Source organism: Sphaeramia orbicularis, chromosome 15, assembly GCF_902148855.1.
Source record: "Sphaeramia orbicularis chromosome 15, fSphaOr1.1, whole genome shotgun sequence".
Lineage (NCBI taxonomy): Eukaryota > Metazoa > Chordata > Actinopteri > Kurtiformes > Apogonidae > Sphaeramia > Sphaeramia orbicularis.
The window spans coordinates 51,086,890-51,111,592 of NC_043971.1; the positions used below are offsets into that span (position 1 = coordinate 51,086,890).

General features: G+C 38.4%; 1 protein-coding gene across 1 annotated transcript in view; it reads right to left on the reverse strand.

Annotated features, from left to right (window-relative positions):
* The window catches only part of disc1 (DISC1 scaffold protein), a 79,660-nt gene extending 54,957 nt beyond the window's left edge, over positions 1–24,703 (reverse strand). The window contains 3 exon segments of the mRNA XM_030155374.1: positions 9,905–9,974; positions 11,663–12,399; positions 24,243–24,703. Of these exon segments, the coding sequence (XP_030011234.1) occupies positions 9,905–9,974; positions 11,663–12,399; positions 24,243–24,300 (865 nt within the window). The 5' untranslated portion in view covers positions 24,301–24,703.

The window sequence follows — 24,703 nt, forward strand, 5'->3', positions numbered from 1 at the left end:
AGTCTAGTTTTAGTTTCTTTATATCTTTTCTCTTCTTCTCTGTTGTCGTATTCAAATAAATCCCAGACAGGACTCTGCTGCTTTCTCCCAACTTTAGTCTCCATGTTTCCAGGTAGAGTGGGGACCAGAAGATGACTGGAAACCACAAGTGAACACAAGTGACGGACCGTCAAGTGTTGTATGGTGCCAGTAGCTAAAATTGCTTGAGGGAAATAAATCGATTTTATATCAATCCAACTTTGACAAAGACGAAAACGAAGGGAATTTTCTCCATAATTTTTATACGTTTTAGTTAGTTTTGTAAACACACAATACAGTTTCAGTTAGTTATCGTTTTTTCTTTTAATTATAGTTTTTATTTATTTCAGTTAACGAAAATGTTTTTTCAATTCTAGTTTTCGTCATTTCATTAGTTTTCGTTAATGATAATAACCTTGATCAGAACCAGTACAATAAGAACAGAATAAACTATAAATAATGACAAACAAACTTTTCTCTTCATTTTAGTGTAAACAAGTAAAATTACATGAAAATATTTACATGTACAAACTATCCTTTAACAATAAAATGTGAATAATCTGAACAAACATGAACAACCTGAACTGTCTTCATATAAATCCGTGTAATTATTCCAACATTCAGTATTCTGTCTGTTCTTAACTGTTGTGTGTATTTGTAGATCCACTGTATCTGTACGTTAGAATGAACAGGTAGAAATGATAAACTGAGGCTGAATATTGGTCCAATTACACTGATTTTTCTTAAGACATTTGAGGTTTTTCATGTTATTTCATGTTATCTAATATCACCACGTTCAGAGTCTCCTGTAAAATCTGTAGTGAGAATAAACAACACCCCAACTGATCTGTCCTCCTCTCCCAGGCCCTCACTGTCCACCTGTCAACTAACCACCTCAGTGAATTCCTCTTCTCCTTCCCCATCTCCAGCAGCCTACACCTCTGCCTTGCTCTTCCCCATTCCTGTCATATCCAGGTCTCGTATGGGGTTTCACTCTGCTAAAAGGCATCGTAGGTGGTTGACACAAATCCCATTACACCCAGCGGACACGAACACCATGATGTCACCACCACCTAGCCGGTTTGGATTACTAAATGCACGTTCCATTGCCAATAAATCCTTCTCCCTAAATGAGCTTTTTACCAACAGGAACTTGGATGCATTATTCCTGACGGAGACGTGGCAAAGGGATGGGGAGTTCATTCATTTAAATGAACTGTGCCCTCCTGGCTGCTCTGCTGTTGGTCAGCCCCGCCCCTGTCGCCGGGGCGGTGGCCTTGCTGTAGTGCACCAAGACAAATACATATGCAGAGGGATGAGCACCGATGACTTTCCCTCATTTGAGTCACAAATGATCAAGATTGGCTCGTCCAGTGTGTTTTACTGTTTCTTAATCTACCATCCCCCTGGCCCTGCTGGTGCCTTCTTAAGCGATTTCAGTGATTTCCTAACATCAATAATAAAACTGGAGAAGGTTTTAATTCTTGGGGATTTCAATCTGCACATCGATAACAATTCATCCAGCCCAGCAATGGAACTTTTAGCCATGACTGACACTTTTAACCTCAAACAACATGTATCTGGCCCCACCCACAAGAAAGGACATACCCTGGACCTGGTTTTCTCATTGGGCTTACACGTCACAAATGTGTGTGTTGAGGATGTCCACTTGAGTGATCATTGTGGTGTGTTTTTTGACTTATGTGTGCCTCTTGAGCCCAAGCCTGCACCTAGAAGGGCCAAGAGGAGGATCATTACAGAGTCCACAGCCCAGGATTTCCGTGCCCTGTTTAACCCTAGTCTTCTTAATGAGTGTCCCGATGTTGATGAGTTTATCCAGTGCTTCTCCACACACTGCAGCTCTATTCTTGACCAGGTGGCTCCCGTGAAAACTAATGTCACTCGTAAGTGGTCTTGTCCCTGGATAAAGGAAAACATCTTAAACCTAAGGAGAACTTGTCGCAAAACTGAGCGTCTTTGGAAATCAACCCAGTTGGAAGTACACAGGTTACATCTTAAAGATCTCATAACCTCATTAAATAAAATGATTAAGGAGGCAAGATCCAGCTACTTCCACAAACTTATAGCCACAAACAAGAAAAACCCCAAAGTAATCTTTGACACAATCCAGTCCATTGTGTCCCCTGCTGTCCCTGCTGCCCCCGTGCTCTGTAAAGCTGACAGCAATGACTTCCTAAACTTCTTCACAGACAAGATCAGGGATATTAAACACAATATCCCACCACCCTCTGGCCGTCTGACCCTATCTGATCCCCCTCTGCAAACCTGGTCCTCTTTCGACCCTGTGACACTGGAGGACATCTCAGCACTTTTATCCAAAACGAAACCCTCCTCCAACTCTGCAGACATCCTCCCCCATAAGCTCCTTGTCGGTGTCTTTGACACTATTGGACCATGGGTCACAAAGTTTTTTAACCTGTCGCTCTCAACTGGTTTGTTTCCCAGCTCCTTCAAACAGGCCATCATAGAACCTAAACTAAAGAAAACCACACTGGACCCCACAGACTTCAAAAGCTACAGGCCCATTTCAAAGCTCCCCCTATTGGCCAAAATCCTTGAGAAAGCAGTGTCTAAACAACTTACAGCTTTTCTGGAGACACACCAGATCTATGACACTTTTCAGTCTGGGTTTAGACAACGCCACTCAACAGAAACCGCACTATTAAAAGTGTCTAGTGACATCCTGATGGAGGCTGACTCCGGGAAATCCACGGTCTTGGTCCTGCTAGATCTCTCCTCGGCCTTTGACACAGTGGACCATACCATAATGATTGAGAGACTGAGGGACCTGGTAGGGATGTCAGGTCATGTGCTAGACTGGTTCTCCTCTTACCTGACCGGCAGAAGCTTCACTGTGTCAATAAACAACTTCCAATCTGACTCAGCGGATCTACTGTGTGGTGTGCCCCAAGGCTCTGTCCTGGGACCAGTCCTATTCTTACTCTATGTCCTCCCACTTGGCCACATTATCCGACAGTACAGTGATGTCTCCTATCATCTATTCGCGGATGACATCCAGATATACTGCTCCTTTAACTCCTCTGAGCCCCACAAACTGAGTTCCTTAATCAACTGCTTGTCAGAGCTGAAGCAGTGGCTAAATGATAACAGCCTCCAGCTGAACTCCAGCAAAACTGAGACCCTCATCATTGCCCCGGATAGTGCAATCCCAGGGATCAAACATCACCTTGGAGACCTGAGTTCCTCGGTAAAGACAAAACTGAGGAATCTGGGTGTCATCTTTGACCAGGACATGTCTTTAGAATTCTCCTCCAAACACCTAGTCAAAAACTGTTTCTTCCACCTACGCAACATCTCCAAACTCAGATCTATGGTGTCCACAAATGAGCTCGAGATGATCGTTCACGCTTTTGTATCTTCTGGCTTAGACTACTGCAACAGCCTGTTTACATGCTTAAACAAGAAGGAGCTGGCCCGTCTACAGTTTGTCCAGAACTCTGCTGCCAGGCTCCTGACCCGCACAAACAGGAGAACCCACATCACTCCCATCCTTAAATCTCTCCACTGGCTCCCTGTTCTATATCGTCTTCATTTCAAAATTCTTGTGCTAACTTTCCGGGCCCTACATGGCCAGGCCCCTGCATACATTGCTTCCCTGATCCAGCCCTACAGCTCGACTCGTAGCTTGAGGTCTTCAGGACAGCACCTGCTGATGGTTCCACGGACCTGTTTTAGCACACGCGGTGACAGGTCTTTTAAAGCTGTGGCACCACGTCTATGGAATGACCTGCCTCTACACCTACGGTCCATGGACTCTGTAGAGAGCTTTAAGAAACACCTCCAAACCCTCCTGTTCAAAAAGGCTTTTTAGTCTCCCACCTGACCCAGGACCACCACAGACTGATTACACTCTATGTATTCATCATAACGTACTCCATGTGTCATCCCCCTCCCCCAGTCTCTCTATATCTCTATCGCTCTCTCTTTTCTCCTCCTTTACTCTCTCTCTCTCTCTTTAACCCCAACTGGTCAAGGCAGACAGCCATCCTTCAGGAGTCTGGGTCTGCTCGAGGTTTCTGCCCGTTAAAGGGAAGTTTTTCTTCGCCACTGTCACCAATCACAAGTGTTTGCTCCTGAAGGATTCTGTTGGGTCTCTGTAAACTTAATTTGATTCTGATTTGAATTGATAAAGCACTTTGTGACTCTGTCTGTGAAAAGTGCTCTATAAATAAAATTTACTTTACTTTACTTACTTTACTTATTTACGTTCTTTTAAAAAAATAGTTTATAGATATAAACATTTGCATCATGTAATTTTACTTTTTTTTGTAAAACTCATAAAAGTCAAAGGCCATGGTTATGAAATCCTACATGTGACAGTTTCAGCTCAGCTTTAGTCACAATAAGTTCATTTATTTTCCAACAAAACTGATGATGAATCAAACATCGAAGAACACACTAGAAGTGTATTTTTCTCATTTCTAGTCCAAATATCTCATCACACTTAAAATAAGACATAATCACCTAAAAAGGAACTTTTCAGTCAGATATAAGAACTGATTTATAGACGACAGATCTGGAAAATCAGATTTTTTCAACAAATTTGGAGCAAAAAAAATAAAAAATTTAACTAGAAAAGCACTCGGAGAGCGCAGACCTCCAGCAAGGCAGATCAGGCATAATACTGTTAAAATTGCACTTATTTTTCTTCAGAAATTTCAGTTTTTTTCAGGTTATTACCTCCGCCAAGGAGGTTTTGTTTTTGCCAGCGTTGGTTTGTCTGTCTGTCTGTCTGTATGTCCATGTGCAAGATAACTCAAAAAGTTATGGACAGATTTGGATGAAAATTTCAGCAGGAAATGTTGATACTGGCACAAGGAACAAACAATTAGATTTTGGTGGTGATCGGGGGGGGGGGGGGGGGGGGCACTGATCTGCCTTGGCGGAGGTCTGCGCTCTCCGAGTGCTTTTCTAGTTCACATCTTTTTTGTTTGGATAGTATATGAAAGTAAGTATTTTCATAATTGAATGGGCTTTTTTGCACTAAAATAAAGACAAAAATTTGGAGTTGTCATTATTTATCGGTTATTCTGTTATTATTTGACTGGTTCGGTCCACTGCAGATCAAATCGGGCTGAATGTGGAACCTGAAAGAAAATGAGTTTGAGAGCCCTGATTTAAGCAATCTGATTTTCCAGATCTATTGTCTATAAATCAGTTCTTATATCTCACTGAAAAGTTCCTCTTTAGGTGATTCTGTCTGATTTGAAGTGTGATCAGATATTTGGACTAGAAATGAGAAAAATACACTTGGTCAGAGTTAGATTTTTGCAGTGCAGGAGCCTCATAAAGTCACTGTATTTTCACTTCACCTGTTAAAATATGAATCTATAATAACTACTAACACTAAACACGTGGGTTTACATGTACTTTTGCAGATTTACTGAATATGTGCATTAACCGACGTTCACCTGGATGTAAATGTGACTTATTTCCACTTGAACTCAGGTTATTTTTAACATCAGTTTGTGCATAAAAGGTCAGAACGTGGTCCAGTTCTTCAGAAACTGGGTCAAACTGGTCAGTGTTCAGACGTCAGTGAAACACCATGACACACTTTCCTACTTATGAAACCACCTTTTCCTCGAAGACACTCTGAGCCTCAGACTTATTAAGTTTGCCATTTTCTAAACTCAGCCTGTACCTAATGAACTGGCCTTTTCTCGTTTATCACATCTGTTCATGTGATTGAAGGAACATTAAAGGTCAAAGGGTCATGTGATGTCTGTGTACGACGCCTTGACCCGAATAATCACTGATCTCAGATGTTTGTCACACGGACCAAAAACAGGTCGAATAACGTCTGTAAATAAACTGGATTTGAGTCTGAAAGCTGGAACTGTCCACAGTGTCACGGTACCTGTCAGCTAACGAACAGTAAACTAATGCTAACAGGTGCCGATAAGCTAACAGCTAAAAACCAAAATACACACTGGAGCTAACATCAGTCCACAATCCGACAGTTTGAACCTGTTTTTATTTTTCACTACTGACAAAATGATTGTGTATTATTAGCCATTAGCTTACTGCTAGCCTGTTAGCATATGCTAAATAACAGATCTCTGCTTCTATACTGTTTAACCATTTCATGCATGAATAAGGAAAAAAGTATCTAGACTTTTTTTTCAGATTGATTTTATTTCTCAAAATTAGGCTCAAGTTGAAGTGCATTTTGAAATTTTTTTTTAAAAAACATGGTTTTATTAAGAAGATTTTTAACCTCCTGAGACCCAGGAAAGGACAAGTTTTGGCTTTTTTTTACTTTTTCTTTTTTCTTTTTAAATTTTTTCTTTTTCATATGTTCATGAATAGGGCTGTGTATCAGCAAGAAGCTGGTGATAAGATACAAATCACAATTCTAGGATCACGATACGATATATCACAATATATCATGATACTGTTAAAAAGGCAATTTTTTTGTTTGTTTCTTTTTTTAAATGATTATTTTCTTGAAGAATTGAATTACACCAGAAATATGCACAAATACTAAACACTTTTTTTTTTTTTAATCAGAACAGGATCTAATACTATATCACAAAACCTTCCTCTGTTCAAACTGAAATTCTGTTTTACAGACATTACAGTTTAAGATCCTGTTCAAATGTTCATATTCTATTAGTTCAGAACTAACATGAGAACATTATTTTTGTGCAATCCCAACAAAGGAACTAATGTTATTTAATAAAAGAGTGTTAAATAAAATATAAACAAAAAAGAAAAACAAAAAGACTAACTTGAACCTCCACAATATCTGCATTTGAATAAATATCTAAAAATATCAATACAGTACTTTTTAATATTTATACAGTATTGTGAAATGAAATATCGCAATATATTGCAGAACCAATATTTTCTTACACCCCTAATCATGAACATAAAATACAAGAAACAGTACGTCAAGTCCAGTTGAGGGTTACAGTATTCAACAAAAGATATCCATAAATAATAGAATAAAGGGAAAATAAGGGCATCACATGACCATTTCAGTGCTGATGTCTTTGTTTTTAAATCCAATCCATTTGTTCCATTTTCTATCAAAGTCATCTTTTTTTTAATCTGAAGGTATTAGTCATAGTTTTGGCTTTTTTTAATTCAATAATTGCTGATATTGGAAACATAACAATGCAACAGTTTTTTTCAGATGCATTTTTTAAATTTTTTATGGAATGTCCTTTGCAGTGGACAGGTTTTTGTTTGTTTGTTTGTTTGTTTGTTTGTTTTTTTTGTGTTTTTTTTTTTTGGGGGGGGGGGGGGGGGGTTCTATAAAGCTGTGAAATTCTTGTCCAATCGTGGACAGTAAATGTCCATGTCTGGGTCTGAGGAGGTTCACTTTATCAGATCCCAGATCAGTCCACATTCTCCAACTCAGATGATCCTTTAGTTCATTGTCTGTCTGAGGGTCTATACCAGGGCTGCCAAACTCACTTTGGTTCAGGGGCCATATTTAGCCCAATTTGATCTCAAGTGGGCCAGACCAGTAAAATAATGACTTAACCTATAAATAATGACAAATCCAAGTTTTTCTTTTTGTTTTAGTACAAAAAAAAAATCCCAATTAAATTATGAAAATATTTACATTTTATAAAAAAGACGTGAATAACCGGAAAAAACAGAAATTTCATTTGAAAACTTTGTGCAATTTTACTAATATTATGCCTTGACTTATTATTTATACATGTACATTTACACACAGTGTTACATGAACATTTGGTAACAGGCAGAATATTGTTAAAATTTTGGAGTTTGGAACTAAAATTTGAACAATTTCTACAATATTCCATCTCTTATTATTAACACAAGTACAGATCACAATGGATCCATAAATGCACCAAACATTTAGTAACAGGCAGAATATTGTTAAAATTGCACATTTTTATTTGCATTTTAATGTGAAAGAATAGTTTTGTACAAGGTGGGGAAGCAAAATTTACAATGAACATTTAGTTGTTTTTTCTCAGCAGGCACTACGTCAATTGTTTTGAAACCAAACACACATTAATGTCATAATCATACCTAACACTATTATCCATACCTTTTCAGAAACTTTTGCCCATATGAGTAATCAGGAAAGCAAACGTCAAAGAGTGTGTGATTTGCTGAATGCACTCGTCACACCAAAGGAGATTTCCAAAATAGTTGGAGTGTCCATAAAGACTGTTTATAATGGAAAGAAGAGAATGACTATGAGCAAAACTATTACCAGAAAGTCTGGAAGTGGAGGAAGCAACAAAAAACGTACCAAAGCTTTTATTAAAGCTCTCAAATCCAAAATCCTAAAGGATCCAACCAAATCCATGAGAAAAATGGCAATTGAACTTGAGGTAGACAACAAGCCCGTTAGAAATGCAGTAAAATATGATTTGAAGATTTAAATTCTTATGACTTTCAATAAACTAATTGGTCATACACTGTCTTTCAATCCCTGCCTCAAAATATTGTAAATTTTGCTTCCCCACCCTGTAAATGTAAATATTTTCACAGTGTAATGTTATTTTTTTCACTTAAAATTTTTCCACATAATTTTTCACAAAGAAAATTTGTAGTTGTCATTATTTATAGGTTATTGTGTTGTTATTTTTTTTTTTTTTTACTGTAGATTACTTTGGTCTGTATGTGGAACCTGAACCAAAATGATTTGGACAACCTGGAGTGTTCAGGTTAATTTTTGCACTTTCATCCTGCGAGGCCGGAATGGAATCTTTGGCAGGGGGGGCGCAGATTTGGCCCCCGGGTCGCATCTTTGACACCTGTGGTCTATACAGACTGAACCCATGTGGTTTGGACTATAGTACCATTACAACCCTTTGGAAAGTCAGTTCAACTGTGTGTCCTCACATATGGACGTCATACATGAAAGGGTTAATCAAACCACAAACAGTCACTAACATTAGGGACACATTTATTTGACTTAAATAATGTTAAAACTACTGATGTAATGTTGACACTAAACACAGCGCTTTTCCAAACTCAGCATCTGTAAATAAACCCGACCTGACCTTTACCCGTTCATCAGATCTGTTCACGGTCAAAGGTCAAAGAGTCATGTGACGTCTGTGTGCGACAGCTTGACCCGAATAATCGCTGATCTCAGATGTTTGTCACAAGGACCAAAAACAGGTCGAAAAATGAAGTTCTACTGTTTCAGACTTGTGTTAAAATCCAGTTTGTGTGGGGTTTTTTGTCGTGTTTCGGGTGAATTTGGTTTGTGTATGACATAAAAACACTTTAATTCAGCTCTAATGAACATGAGGCGTCAGCTGATCACAGTTAACGTCATTAGTGAGAAATTCAATAAAAGCAGCGTTTAACCTTCTGGTATCAGGGTGAGCGGATTATACGCACTTTGATCTTATTAAAGGTCAGATTATTTTACAGTTTGTTTTAGGTCAGAATTCAACAGTTGTTCATTTGTGTCTAATTTTTTAACTTCTGATCCATCCACTAAAACCATCCCATAATAAACCGTGTTAAATTCCTACATTAAAACTCTTCTACGAATGAGTCCAAAATACACACTGACACATTTAACATTTGACCTAGAACCAAAAACAATATTAATATGAACCAATGTTGGTGTTAATCACTGACATATGACAGAGGAACTAATAAAAAAATAACGAATACAATTTAAATGAAGAATATTGGAAAAAAAAGTTGTGTTTTTTGCAATAATATGTGGTTTGTTTCAATTATAAACATGTCATTTAAAGGGTTAAAATATGACAGTTATTGTGTATTTGGTATTTATGTTTATGGCTTAAATTGATGAAATACAAAAAAAAAAGTTAAAAAAAAAAAAAGTTACAGACAAAACACAAGATGAAAAACTAAGAGTCCAGTTCACCTGCATCGTAGTCGTCATCCAGGACAGCCTTCTGCTGGAGCCTCTGCAGCTTCAACATCATCCACTCGATCTGACAAAACAACAACAAACACTAACTATATATTAGAATAAAATACGATTATTATTATTATTTTTGCTATTATTATATGACAGCAACTGAAACCAGGCCGATGCTCTTTAACACCACAAAAAAAGAAGTAGAGGTCAACGAACGTCAGGACAAAGTGATACTTAGTCAACAAAAGCAGCCTGAGAAACAACTAGAACAAATGAACCGACAACAGAAATAAACCCCAACACCACTGGGTTTACATAGAATAATAATAAGAAGAAGAAGAATAGCAGCTGAGTATTTTACCTCTAGATCTGTGAAATGTTGTGACCATGTAGAAAAGTTAAATACTAGTTTTTAGAACAAATATTCAAGGATAATGATCATATTTTTGCTTCTATTATATATATATTTCTAGAATTTGTGTCATAATTGGAATAAGTGTTCCACATATTCAGGCTAAACTCACTCTGTGTTTATGTGGTTTATTTCCTGTTTGTTCAGTGTTTGTTGTTTTGCTCTTTTTAATCTTTTCTATTTTGCTTCTTTTCATCCTTTTGTTTTTAATTTTATCTTCTGTTCTGCTTTTATTCTTCGTGGTTGAGTTTTCTGTTAAACTGAATCCATTAATCGACTTGAACTGATTAAGAAAATTATTTGATTACACTAGATGTTTATATCTATAGATATTTTTATTTATGCTTTTATACTGTTGTATTTTGTTCATTTTGTTGATTTTTTTTCTTGGTTTTATTGATTATTGTTAATTTTGTTGAATTTTCTTTTTTTTTTTTTCCAAGTTGTTGATTTTTTTTTTATTCATTCATTTGATCAATTTGTTAATTTTTGTCAATTTTCTTAGGTTTTTTTTGTTCTTTTGCTCATTTTGTTGGTATGTATCTATTTCTGCTTTTACACTGTTGCATTTTGTTCATTTTGTTGATTTTTTTCCCCATTTTTGTACATTTAATTAATTATTTTCTTCATTTTCTTTATTTTTTTCTGTCCTCAGAGGAAAATGCAGTTACTGAGACACTTTTTTGTACAATTCCAGTTTCCTGACTCCATAGTATATGTTTAAGTACTTTTATGGTGAAATATTGGTACTAAAGTGGAAGCAATTAATCGATTAATTGACTCAAATCGATTTTAAAAAATTATTCAACTACAATTTTCCTGAAACAAAGCTTAATTTCTTTAATTGTCTGTTGTTTAATTGCTGTTGTTAAATATTGGTTCCACTGTTGTTTCACACGGACGCCTATTGTGACGCACATGAGGCCAGTTGGACGTTAGTTCCATGTTCAGTTGGATCCAAATGCGTTTCAGACTGAACTGACAGACTCAAGGTTAGAGATGGAACTGGACTGGTTTGGTGGAGTTTATATTTATATATATCCTTTTATACTGTTGTTGTTGTTGTTATTTCGATATAGATATTTTTCAATATCCTTTTATACTTTTTGTTGTTGTTTCAGTTGCTTCTGGAATGAAGGATAAGTTGTTTGTTATTTTCAGACATATTTATTATTTTTTTCACTGATTCAAATAATCGTTTAATTGAATCAAATCAAAGAAAATAATCAGTAACTAATATAATCGTCAGCTCTTCTTTTCTGTTCTGTCATAACCTCATGAGTTTCTTTTCTTTGTCTCAGTTCAATGAACATGTTTTAAAGGTTCTAGTCTACAATGGCCCCGCCCACCTTGGTGTGAGTGCGGTTGTTATGGAGACAGTCCTGCAGGACGCCGTCGTACTTCTTCAGCAGGTTTTCCCAGCCGTGGTCGGAGGCGGGTGTAGCGCTCTCGTAACCGGAGGTGACAGAGGAGGCGGAGTCAGAATCCACCGACAGTGACGACGTCAGCTCGGCGTCCTCAGACCGCGAGTCGCAGTCCGGCAAGGTGGCCCCGCCCCACAGACACTCCCGCCAAAACCTGCCCCCCGGCAGAGGCTCCTCCCTGATGGACCAGGGCGGAGTCTGGGTGGGGGCGGGGCTCTTGGCGGCCGATGGTGTTGTGTGGGGCGTTTTGGTCGCCTGGCTGGGTGTCTCTGTTGCTGCCGTTTGGATACCAATCAGCGACTGTCGGATGAAACTGAAGCTGGAGCTGAAGGCGGCGCCAGGGTCGGCCGACTGGGGGGCGGGGCTTAACCTGAGTTCAGTCTGATTGGTCATCGCACCGTTAACGGCGCTGAAGTTCACAGGAGAATGAGGCGGAGTCCATGAGCTGCAGGTTGGGGGCATCGACTGGTTCTCCGTCACGTTCGAGTGGCGTCCAGACTTCCCGTTTCTGATACAAGCCCCTCCCCCTTCATCGTCATCCTCCTCCTCCCCCCGTCCATGCGGGCTGCTCTGGGTTCTCCACGGTTCCCCCCTCATGTATCCTGGTCTACGGTGGAGCCTCTTTCTGCCGCTGGACGCCCCAGACAACGACGCTCTGACACCTGTCGACCAGATGAAGGCGGAGCTTAGAGAACAGACGATCACAGAACACGGCACCAGAACCCAGTGGTAATTGGACCAATTACAAAAGCACGTAGGTTACATCATAATCAATAATGTAAATATTGTGACATCACAACCAAACTCTACTTCTTTAAACAAAAGATCTTTCAAAATCTAGCCGTCATTTACAATTCACTTCGTGTTCTCATTCTGCTAAAACTGCTTCTTCTCCAGCTTCAAGTACAGACATGAGTGAAATCACCATAATGATGCAATAAAACCTATAAAACACAACGTCTCAGCTTTCAGAAACCGTTGGAACTTTTCCAATTACACAGTGAAAGAGTTAAACCATCCAAACTGCATCTGCACAGGGTGCGTCAGCGATGACATGTCAGGTTTTAAGGAGTTAAGGAAGTAATTTAGAGAAAAATCTGTAGTTTTTCTATTTTCATATCACAGTTAGGTCTGGATGTAACGATGGCAGTTACAGTTAATTGTTTATAGTTGTTTAGTTTATATAATATGAGAAATGATGAAAAATAACCATCAAACCAAAATCCACACATCCATTCTGTCACAGATCTACTTCACATAACTTGGTATTTTCTCCAAGACAAATAAAATAATTTACAAAATGAAGAATAAGCCAAAAAATAGGGAGAGAATCAGTAAAATGACTAAACTTATCAACGAAATAAGGAAAAATCTGTGAAAAATTAACAAAATGGTAAAAAAAAAAACAAAAAACATATCAATCAAATAAGTAGGAACTTGTTTGATATTCAACATATTTTTCTAAAAGAAATAATCTAATGAATTTCCATTGTACTTGTAAATTAATTTGATATTTAACTGTTAACTGATGAATCTCTGACATGAGATCAGATTCGACAGCGTCTGTTTCTCATTCGATGTGAACTGAGTGAAATCTGGGGCAGCTGTGGGACGTTTCCCATGATTCTCCTCCAGCTGCTGGAAATACCAGAGCGTCCACGTCATCTGAAGCCCCGCCCCTGAGCGGAGGAGGGGTCAACACGGTCGCCATGTGAACAGGGTTCATGACAACAGCCAGAACATGAACATAAACATGAACATAACCACATCCATCAGTTTAGACTGAAAAACAGCTACAAAAGACGTTTAACATTCATGAAAACTGACTTATTGGTCTAATGTTTGTCCACACGACTGCTGTTAAAGGTTGAACAGACGCCAATGTTCATTTAATGTAAGAAAAACTTCTATTTCCTGTTGAACTGATGCAACATCATGAGCTTTACCCACAGCAGTGAAATGTCAGTACAGTGGTTTAATAAGTCAAAGAAATAAACGAAGGGTTTGGATGGAAATGAGTCAGTCTGAGTCTCTGCAGTTCCATTAAAAACATTATCTCTTTACTTATCCATTTATTTATTTATCTATTTACTTATCTATTTATTTTACTTATCTATTTATTTATCTGTTTATTTTACTTATCTATTTATTTATCTATTTACTTATCTATTTATTTATCTATTTATTTTTCTTATCTATTTATTTATCTGTTTATTTTACTTATCTATTTATTTATCTACTTATCTACATCGAGAGACAAAAACAGTACAACATTGCAGAGTAAAAAGCTGTTACGTGATTATATGGAAACACATGTAACTGTAAATTACCTTCACATCTTCATCTAATCAGTAGCTTTTACCTTCGTAATGCTAAACTAACACTGTGCTAACGCTAATAACAACGGTACGCTAACTGATAAGCTCACAGCTAATCCGTAAAATATTTCAACAGGAACGACTGCCTGTGTCCACATACGGACATTTTTTAACTCCTGATAAATATCTTAGTGTAATGTTACCCATCAGCTAACTACCAGTAAATTAATTGCTAACAGGTACTGATAAGCTAACAGCTAACAAACAAAATACACACAGTAGCTAATGTCAGAGTCCAGAACCTGACACTTTTAACCTACTGACAAATATGATTGTGTAATACTAGTGGTTAGCTTACTACTAGCCTGTTAGCAGTTAGCATGCCAAATTGCTGGTTCTATACTGTTTTAACTACAAACAGTAAATAACATTAGTGACACATTTTACCAGACTTAAATATTTGACTAAAATAATGTTAAAACTAGGGATGTAATCTTAACCCTAAGCTTAGCTTAACTTAACGATAGTAAGCTAAGAGCTAACAGGCAAAATACATGCACAAAAAACTAATGCTAATGTGTCCAGAGACGTTATACTTTTTAAAAGCTAACATCATATTAAATATGATGTCGTGTTAGCTACCAGTAAGCTAGCAGCTAACAGGAAAAATACATGTACACAAAACCAATGCTAATGTGTCCAGAGACATTAGACTTTTTAAAAGCTAACATTATATTAAAAATAATGTTGTGTTAGGTATTACTAAGCTAACAGCTAACAGGCAAAATACATGCACAGAAAACTAATCCTAATGTGTCCAGAGACATTACACTTTTTATAAGCAAACATTATATTAAAATGATGTTGTGTTAGCTACCAGTAAGCTAACAGCTAACAGACAAAATACATGCACAGTATATACAACATGGTTCAGGATACTTTTAGCAAATATTGTGTTCAATTTTATATTTAGCTAAAGTTAAATAGGATGGTGTTATTTTAACCTTAACCTTGGATTACCAATAGTAAGCTAACAACTAACAGACAAAATACAGAAACTAATGTCACTATCCAGAGTTAAACCTTCTTAGCTAACATTCTGCAACATTTTAAACAAACTATTATTCAAAATGATGAGTGTTTACGTGTGAAGACGAGTTCATCACTTTTTTAACTACATATTGTTTGAACAGTGTATTCTATGTTTGTTTTCACCAGTTTTGGGTTGTGTTGTTATGCAAATGTTTAGCCCCATCGCTAGCGCTGCTCATAACTCACGACTTAGTGTTAGAATAAACACAGTGTAGTGTGGAGTCTGGATAATGTGTCTTTAATTACAGCAGATAATCATGTGTTTTATATGTGGGTTCAGTTTCAGTAACAGAAACATTAGCATCAGTTCACATGAAGGATTCACTATAACGGCTTTAACCAGATATAATAAAATGAGTCAAAAAACAAGCGTTTGAGTCTAAAACGAGGATGATAAAGTGTAGTTTGTGTTGAGACATGAACACCTGCTGCAGCGTCTCAAGGTTCAATAGAAATAATGTGGAGGACGGAGGAGAAGAGCTGAAAGGTTAGGACTCAACAGAGGCTTTGTGGACAGCTGCACTTTGACTGCACACACTGCAACACACACAGACACACACACAGTACACAGACACACACACAGTATACACACAGACACAGTACACACACAGACAGACACACACACACAGATACTCTGACAGATCAACTTTTGTGGTGGAAACAGTGGGATCTTTATTCGAGGCTCAGACTAAAACTGTGGAGGAACTGTGTCCTGGAAAAGACGATCGTAGATGTTTTAACATTATTTAACACACGATAAAACCACAGATAAATGACACAAACCCCTCAGATTCTGCATCAAACTGGATCAATGGAATAATGAGGATTAATGCCATACAATATTCTATCATATCACAGTAGTTTTAATTACATCTCCTGATCTTTTTCCTTTTATCTGATTTTAATAACATCTCCTTTAATCTTCAGGATGGAAAAGGACACGACGTCAAATAAAACTAAATATTTGAGGGTTTTCTTTCATGATGATCAGAACTGAATGTTCTTCCTCTGAGATTAGTCAATGTTTGTCGAGTTCTATCGATAAAAATAACAAATTACCGTCTTTTTACATTTTCTTTGACACCATTTTTGGGAGCTGTAATGAAATGTTTTGTCTTCAACATCATTTTTATCCTGTTACGTCTTTTTTGTTTGTTTGTTTTTGTCTTACTATGTCTTTTGTGACATTTTAGTCCCCTTTATGTCATTTTTGTCCTGTTACGTCTTTTACATAAATTTTGTTGCATCTTTTATGTAATTTTTTTGTGTGTCTTTTCTATTATGTGGGATTTTTGTCTTTAATATAATTTTGTTTATTATGTTTTTTATCTAATTTTTACCCTCGGCCACAATGGCTGCAGGGTACTGTCATCAGTTGGTCGTCCGTCCATCTGTCCAAAAACTTTGGCATGTACTGATAAGTCAGTCCACAGGGGGCAGTAGTGCACCTGATAAGTCAGGCTGAGGGTTGCACGCATGTTATGTTTGTCATGTTTAATGTAATTTTTGTGTCATTGCATCTTGTACAATGTTTTCAACTCATTTTTATTTCATGTTTTATTTTGTCTTTTTGTCATTTCTGTCTTTGAACTGAATCCAGGAGTTTGCATTTTCTGTTGACGTGTCTTCGCTCTTTCTGATTTAATTCATCATTTCATTTTGAACAGTTTTAATCCTTTTATCATCTGTGAATCTGATGTTTTTCTTGTTTTTCTTGTGCTTGTTTCATATACACCTGGTGAATAATCTCATGTTTATAAAAAATAACCTTGTATTTGTCAGATGCTTTTATTTCCTCTGGTTTTGGTTGGAATGTAAAACATCAAACAGCCTATGACCGACATAAAGACCCCCTAAACCCCGCCATCGACCCCCCGTGACCCCTGGTGATGTCAGCCTGAAACCATGAAACCATCCCATGTGACCATGGAGGAAGATGGAGCGAATGGATGGACGTGGGGACGTTTTGAAGGATTTAGAGTCTGTGTGTGTGTGTGTGTGTGTGTGTGTGTGTGTGTGTGTGTGTGTGTGTGTGTGTGTGTGTGTGTGTGTGCGTGTGTGTGTGTGGTAGGGGGGGGTCTGTAACAGGATGGTGTTGAGGGTCTGCTGGGACCACCGCTCAGGTTTCATTCTGCTCCATTAACATTTTTGTGCAGATGTGGTCGTTGTTCCAGAACCATCAGAAACCCAACGCCACCATTGGCCATCTGCTGCGGTCAAAACTCTGCATGGAGAGGGGGCGGAGCTTCACCATACTTCAATTGCACAAGGAAAAGCCTTGGGTCCATTGTGTCGTCACATGGTCACATGGTCATGAGGTCATCGACACCGTGGCCCAGTCGGTTTGATCCACTTCCTGTCAGGATCTGAGCTAAAACTGTCCGCCAGGAATTCACAAGAAACAGGAAACACTCAGACGACTTTCTCCCTGAACCGGGAGGGGGGGGTTTCAACCTGTGGCTCCGGGACCACTTTTGGATCTGAGGCCCTTTTCAAGAGGCTCCATGTGGTTTCGTCCAAAAACATTTGGAAATGAATAACACTTGTTTTCACTCATTCTGCTGTTATTGTTCCAACCATAAAGTGGTTCTGATGTTTATGCAGGTGTTAAAAAGTAAATGACACCAAATGGATAAAAATAACAAGAGTAAAAGTAGAATGTGAAGGTTTTCATCTGTTCACTTCAACACAAAGAAAACCTTCACATACCTGTTAGTAGTTAGAATAATGACAAATGTCACCGTTTACTTCAGTGTAGTTCTGTAAATGCACCAAAACTCACATCCATATATTCAGTATAAACTAATACCAAAGAGATTTGTAAACAGTCGCCATTTTGAGGTTAAACATATAAGGATATGTTTTAGCTCCAGACAGTTTTTTAAATCTATTTCTGTCCAAAAGTGGCTGTTAGAGATAGTAGCCTAAAGGATACCGACCCATGAACTAAACCCTCACAGACCATCTGAACCGATTTGGACCAAACTGAACCAATCCAGACCCATCTGAGCCAATTCAGACCCATCTGAACCAATCTGGACCAATCTGAACTGATCCAGACCCATCTGATCCGATCCAGAGCATGTGAACCCATCCAGACCCATCTGAGCCAATTCAGACCAAACTGAACCAATCTGGACTCATCTGAACCGATCCAGACCTATCTGAGCCAATTCAGACCCAATCTGAACCAATATGGACCAAACTGAACTGATCCAGACCAATCTGAACTGATCCAGGCTCATCTGATCTGATCCGGACCATGTGAACCCATCAATCAAATTTTATTTATATAGCACCAAATCATAACAAAAGTTATCTCATGACACTTTACATATTGAGTTGGTTGAAACCAGACTCTAAGCCAGTTTACAGAAACCAACAGAATCCTCCAGGAGCAAACACTAGTGAGTGGAGACAGAGGAAGCACAAAGTACCTTTAACAGCAGAAACCTGGAGCAGAGCCAGACTGAGGAGGATGGACGAGTGACAGGACCAGTTGGGGTTAGAGAGAGAGGGTAAAGGAGGAGAAAAAGAGAGAGCAATAGAGAGAGAGAGACTGGGGGAGAAGGGGGGAAGTAGGGGGAGACGCATGGATGGAACTGATGCACAGAAAACTGAACTAGAACATTTATGGAAGTATAGAATAAACACTATCACTATCATCCAGACCCATCTGAGCCAATTCAGACCAAACTGAACCGATCCAGACCCATCTGAACCCATCCAGACCTATCTGAGCCAATTCAGACCCATCTGAACTGATCCAGACCCATATGATCTGATCCGGACCATGTGAACCCATCCAGACCCATCTGAGCCGATCCAGACCCATCTGAACAAGACTTTTAACCCTAACACAAAAACCCAGATGAGTTTTATCGGCAGTGAAATTAATAAAAACAGTCTGGATCTCTTGTATAAAATCCAAAACAACATTTACATCCATTAAAACTCTTTTCATTTTGGGTCCAGTTTGACTCTTTAACTTTGTGACTTTTTTCTGGTTTAATGGAGTCGATGCAGTAAATGTAAAGTCGTTCATGTACAGTTGGACAGTTTCCTTAAAATAAGCTGTAAATCTGAGTGGACAGCTGCCGGTCGTTACTTCATTTTCATATTTGTTCATCTGTTGTGTCTTTTATAATTCATAAAACCCATAAATCACAGTCATTCAGGACCAAAACTCAGACAGTTGGAGGCTGATCTTTGGTCGTGCTGACAGTGACTGGAGGAGGTGAATTAACTGTAAAAGACACAACAACAGAAAAATATCAAAGATGCGACGGTTTAAGGATGAACTCAGCTTGAACTGGTGTCTGATGTTTGTCCAGCTCTGGGTCAAAGGTCAGACCAGGTTGAGTTCTTACAGATAAAACCTTAAATCCAGATAAAGCGTCTGAGAAGCGGAGTCCAGACCCAGAGGAGGGGAGTGTTTCCTGAGGCCTCCAGAGCAGAGGAATGTACACCAGCTCGTAAAAACACAAACGTTTGAGGAACAAACTGAGCGAAAGCAAACACTCATCAGCAGATCCGCGAGAGGCAGGAGGACGAAACAGGAAGAGGAAGAAACACCATGAGGATGAAGTGGTGACCGCAGCGTCCACTGATCTGACAGGAAACGCACAAATAAAGCCTGACCCCATGACGGCGAAGGATTCAACCACAACATGATGAAACTGTTAATGCACAACAACGTCCTTTAAACAGAAGAACAAACCAGACTGAGGCTGGATTCAACTGGAATAAAAACTACAAAAAGACACTTAGAGAAAAGGAGAGACAGATGGGTGGGTAGATAGAGGGAAAAACAACAAATTCATGGATGATAATTCACAAAATGAATTTTTTTAAAAAAAGGGACAAAATGAACAAACATAAGCAGCAAAATGTGTAAAGACAAAAAATAAGCAGCAAAATTAGTGAAAAATAAGACAAAATTAATAAAAACGGGCAAGAAAACGGATTAAAAAAATAATACTTAAATATGCTTAAAATTACTTTGACACAGTTGGATGTCAACAAAACATTTTCATTAGCTTGAAAACAGTTAGTATTGAAATTAGCATTAGCCAACATTAGCTATACAGTCACTGAAACAGTTAAAATCTGCAAGATGGTTAATGTTAATATCTGAAAATATGACAATAAGATAGATAGATAGATAGATAGATAGATAGATAGATAGATAGATAGATAGATAGATAGATAGATAGATAGATAGATAGATAGATAGATAGATAGATAGATAGATAGATAGGCTAACTAGCTAAATTAGCCTCTTGTCTTCATATACATTCACACAAATTTGACTGAAAAAATAAAAATAAAACCCACACATTAACTAAGAGTTACAAACTCTGAAAATCAAGATGAATATACTCAAATATGCTTAAATTTACATTAATGTCACTGTTGGATGTCGACATAAAACTTTTTCATTAGCTTAAAAACAGCTCATATTGAAAGTAGCATTAGCTAACATTAGCTACACAGTCAAACAGCAAACTCTGCAAAATGGTTAATGTTAATATAATCTATAAACAGACAGACACTAACGCCCTGTTATGATGTAAACTTTTCCTTTTCACATCCGTTTTTCTAATTCGTCACTAAAATGATTCACATGTTTAGAACTAGTTCCTCACTTTATTAAACTGGTACAGCTGACATTAAACTGAATATTATCCTTTTATCACACTTAATTAACATGAATCCTGTTAGTAGTCCATATGTGACCTGGGTTTATTCTTGGTTTTACTGTAAAACTCGTCCTGTTGTTTCTGTTCCTGTTTCGTTGTAAAAACATCTGATATAAACAGACTCTGATCAGACGTTTAATCCAGTCATTATCTATATCTGCTCTTTTTTTGTGACTGATCGTCTTCTTCCTCGTCGTCTGAACTTTAACACAGCTCCATTAAGATCATTGACTTAAACTGGTTTTTCGACAGGAGACCCTTCAGAATTGTGGTCCACTTCTACCTGTTGGATGTTTGATCCAACACAAATAAAACCCACACGTCACCTTCAGTTTGTCTGTTGGAACCATGTCCTGAGGACCTGAGGGCTTCAGTACAGGTGAATATATTCCTACTCTCAGACTGTCATGAGTTTAATGTAACGTGTACAGACGTCGTCCTAAACCAGAAAAATCTGCACCACAGACGCCGAACAAATGTAAAATATGCAAATCATCCATGACGGCAACACAACAGGACTCAGCATCACCACTAGGGCTGTGTATTGGCAAGAATCTGGTGATACGATACAAATCACAATACTAGGATCACGATAGGATATATCACAATATATCATGATACTGTTAAAGAGGTAATTTTTTGTTTGTTTCTTTTTTTAAATGATTATTTCCTGGAAGAATTGAATTCCACCAGAAATCTGCACAAATACTAAAGACATTTTTATTTGATCACAACAGGATCTAATGTTATATCCCAAAATGTTCCTGTGTTCAAACTGAAATTCTGTTTTTCAGACGTTACAGTTTCAGATCCTGTTCAAATGTTCATATTCTATTAGTTCACAACTAACATCAGAACAGTATTTTTGTCCCAACGAAGGAACTACCATCTGCCTCTCAGACAGTAAAAAGTGCTTTTAGGATGATTGAAATAACCATTATTTAATAAAACAGTGTTAACTAACAAATAAAATATAAACAAAAAACAAAAATGAACCTCCAATATCTGCATTTGAATAAATACCTAAAAATATTGATACAGTACTTTTTTAATATCGATACAGTATTGTGAAATGAAATATTGTGATATATTGCAGAACTGGTATTTTCTAACAGCCCTAATTATCACTGGTCCAGGAGGAAAAACCCAGACCTGGAACTGGATTCAAGAGTCTACATCGATGGAACCAGATCCAGAGGTTAGTACCAACTGAAGAACTGGAGTTTAGTCCAGACCCAAACCAAGACCAGAACCACAGCAAACAGGACGTTACGACAATAAACATCAAATTCAAGAGCAGGAGGTAGATGTGATAATGTCTGAAAACAGCTTTAAGGCATCTATGTGTTCTATTTCTACGGATACATGTGGGTCTGTCCATGAAACTGGGTTTATTTTAGTATCTGTCACTTTTCCATCTTTGTAGACCCAATAATAAAAGGTAAATGTAGACAGATTTACTCCAGGATGGACGTAATGATGACCTCATATAAATGCAAAACAAATTATCCTCATGCTCTGAGTCGTCCCATAATTAATGAGTATTTAATCAAATAATGGGTCCAAAAATAGGACCCAAATATGGACATTAAATCTCAGTGCATTAGATGTGTAAACGTGTGTAAATGCTCTTCTAAATAAAGACACTGTGTTCAATGTGTGGATCCCAGTGTTTTTTCTAATCCACACATGTAGGGTTTTCATCAGTCTCAGACTCATTTCAGGTTTGGTGTGGAACCCATCGTGTCCACTGGTGTTACATACAGAACCTGAACATTTAAACACTAATAAATTGTGTTTTTTTCCCAGGGGCGTCGCTACCAACTGTAATTAATTGTAATAATCATAAAGTATTTAGCTTCATCACACCTGTAGATGAACCACAGAATGAAAGTGTCTATACATACGATTTATACTGTCAAACATTTTTTAAAAATTAGATAAAATCCTCCTCATTGTCTTTATATTAAAGATCCATGAAGTTCTGCCAAAAATGCCGACGTATTGGTTGGAGTCACTTTTATGAGATGGGATGAGAACCATTAAGAGACAAACGTCAGAGGAAAAGAAAAGACGTGATAAAAGTCGACTCCACACAGGTGAGTTTGACTCTGAGGCTTATGAACGGACACACAGTTATTATGGGATGTTCTTATCTTTACTAAGTTTCTGTTTGTTGATCCGTGGTTCAGACTAAACTGACAGTTCTGACCATGTTTGTTGGATTCAAACTGATCTGTAGTTCAGAGATTGACACAAACCAACAGAAAACAGAGGGGAGTTCAATTTAAACACACGGCTAAGCTAACAATGCTAAGCTAACAGAGCAGAGCTAACAGAGCTAAGCTAACAGAGCTACGTTAACAAGGCTAAGCTAACAGAGCTGAGCTAACAGAGCTATGTTAACAAGGCTAAGCTAACAGAGCTAAGCTAACAGAGCTACGTTAACAAGGCTAAGCTAACAGGGCTATAATGTAAACTATCAGCAGACACAGAACATCATCTTTATAAAACACTGTTTTTTTAGGGGACACTCTGGTGGTTTTACTGGTTCTGGTTCTGCTGTAGGTTTGTTACTTAACGTTTTCTTTATAGGTTTTATCGTAGAACCATTGTGTTGGTTTTAATGGTTTTGTTTTGAGGACAGTTGGTGATCAGTGAAGGTCCAGAACCAGAACCTGGACCTGGACCTGGTTTGGTACTTGGACCTGATGTTTTCTGTTATTCTTCTCAGAACCAGAACTGAACACGTTTCTGCTTTTTTGCATTAAAACACTGTTGAGTGAAAATATCACATTGTTCTATTATTTCAGAAACATTCATTTGTTTTTTGTTTTGTTTTTATAAAGTTGTGAAACTGACTCAAACCTCTGTAACTGAGTTCAAATTAAACCCATACATGAATCTTTTACCTGGAAAATGGGCTCATTTAAAGTTAAATGTGTTCCATTTGCTGTTGATTCTGTCTTTTCCAAACTCATCCAACCTGTGATGCAGAAGTTCTGCAGGTTTGGACCGAACTGGACCAAGATCCAGAACCATCAGAACCAGGACCTGAGTAAGTTCTAGACCAGCAGGATCTGGTCCTGGTGGTCTGTGTGTTTTATTCCACTTTATTATCATTAGATTCTAATAAAACTCATCAGAGTCAGCTGTTTTGTTCTTTTACTTCCGGTTTATTGTTAAACTTTTTTCCGAACCGAACCTGTTCAAAGTTGAACTCATGAAATCCTCTTTTCTTTGACTTTGGACTCAAACCAGCCTCTAAACTTAAAGAAAAGGATCAGATCTGACCTTAGTCCTGGTTCTGGATGTGGACTGGTCCAGTACAGACCCGGGTCCTGGTCCGGTCCCGGTCCGGACTCTACTGGACCATAAACCTCTGCTTTTTACCTTCTTTGGGTTCGATCCGGATCCTCGGACCCTCCAGCCCCATGAGTCCGGAGAACATGTCCCCGACCCGGTCCAGACCCCCGGTCCGTCAGAACCCGGTCCCACACAGACTCAGACCGACCCGGGACCCAGAGGAGTCCGGGTCCGAACCGCTGGGCTCATTTCCGCCGTGGAGCCCGAACCAGGAGCCGGTTTAGTCCCAAACAAACCCCCCAGACCCGAAAGTAGTCCACTGGAGCGGGTCCCGGTCCTGCTGGGGTCCAGCTGGGTCCTTCTGGGTCAGAACCAGGCTGTGTGGTCCGGAGTCGGTGTCGGTAAACCCGCTCATCGGCCTGATGCGTTAATCCAGATCCAGATCCAGGTCCAGGTCCACATCCAGGTCCAGGTCCACATCCGTCTGCGCGTCGTGCGTCACGGAGCCGCGATGTGGGCAGGAATTCCACTCCAGACCGGGACCTCCT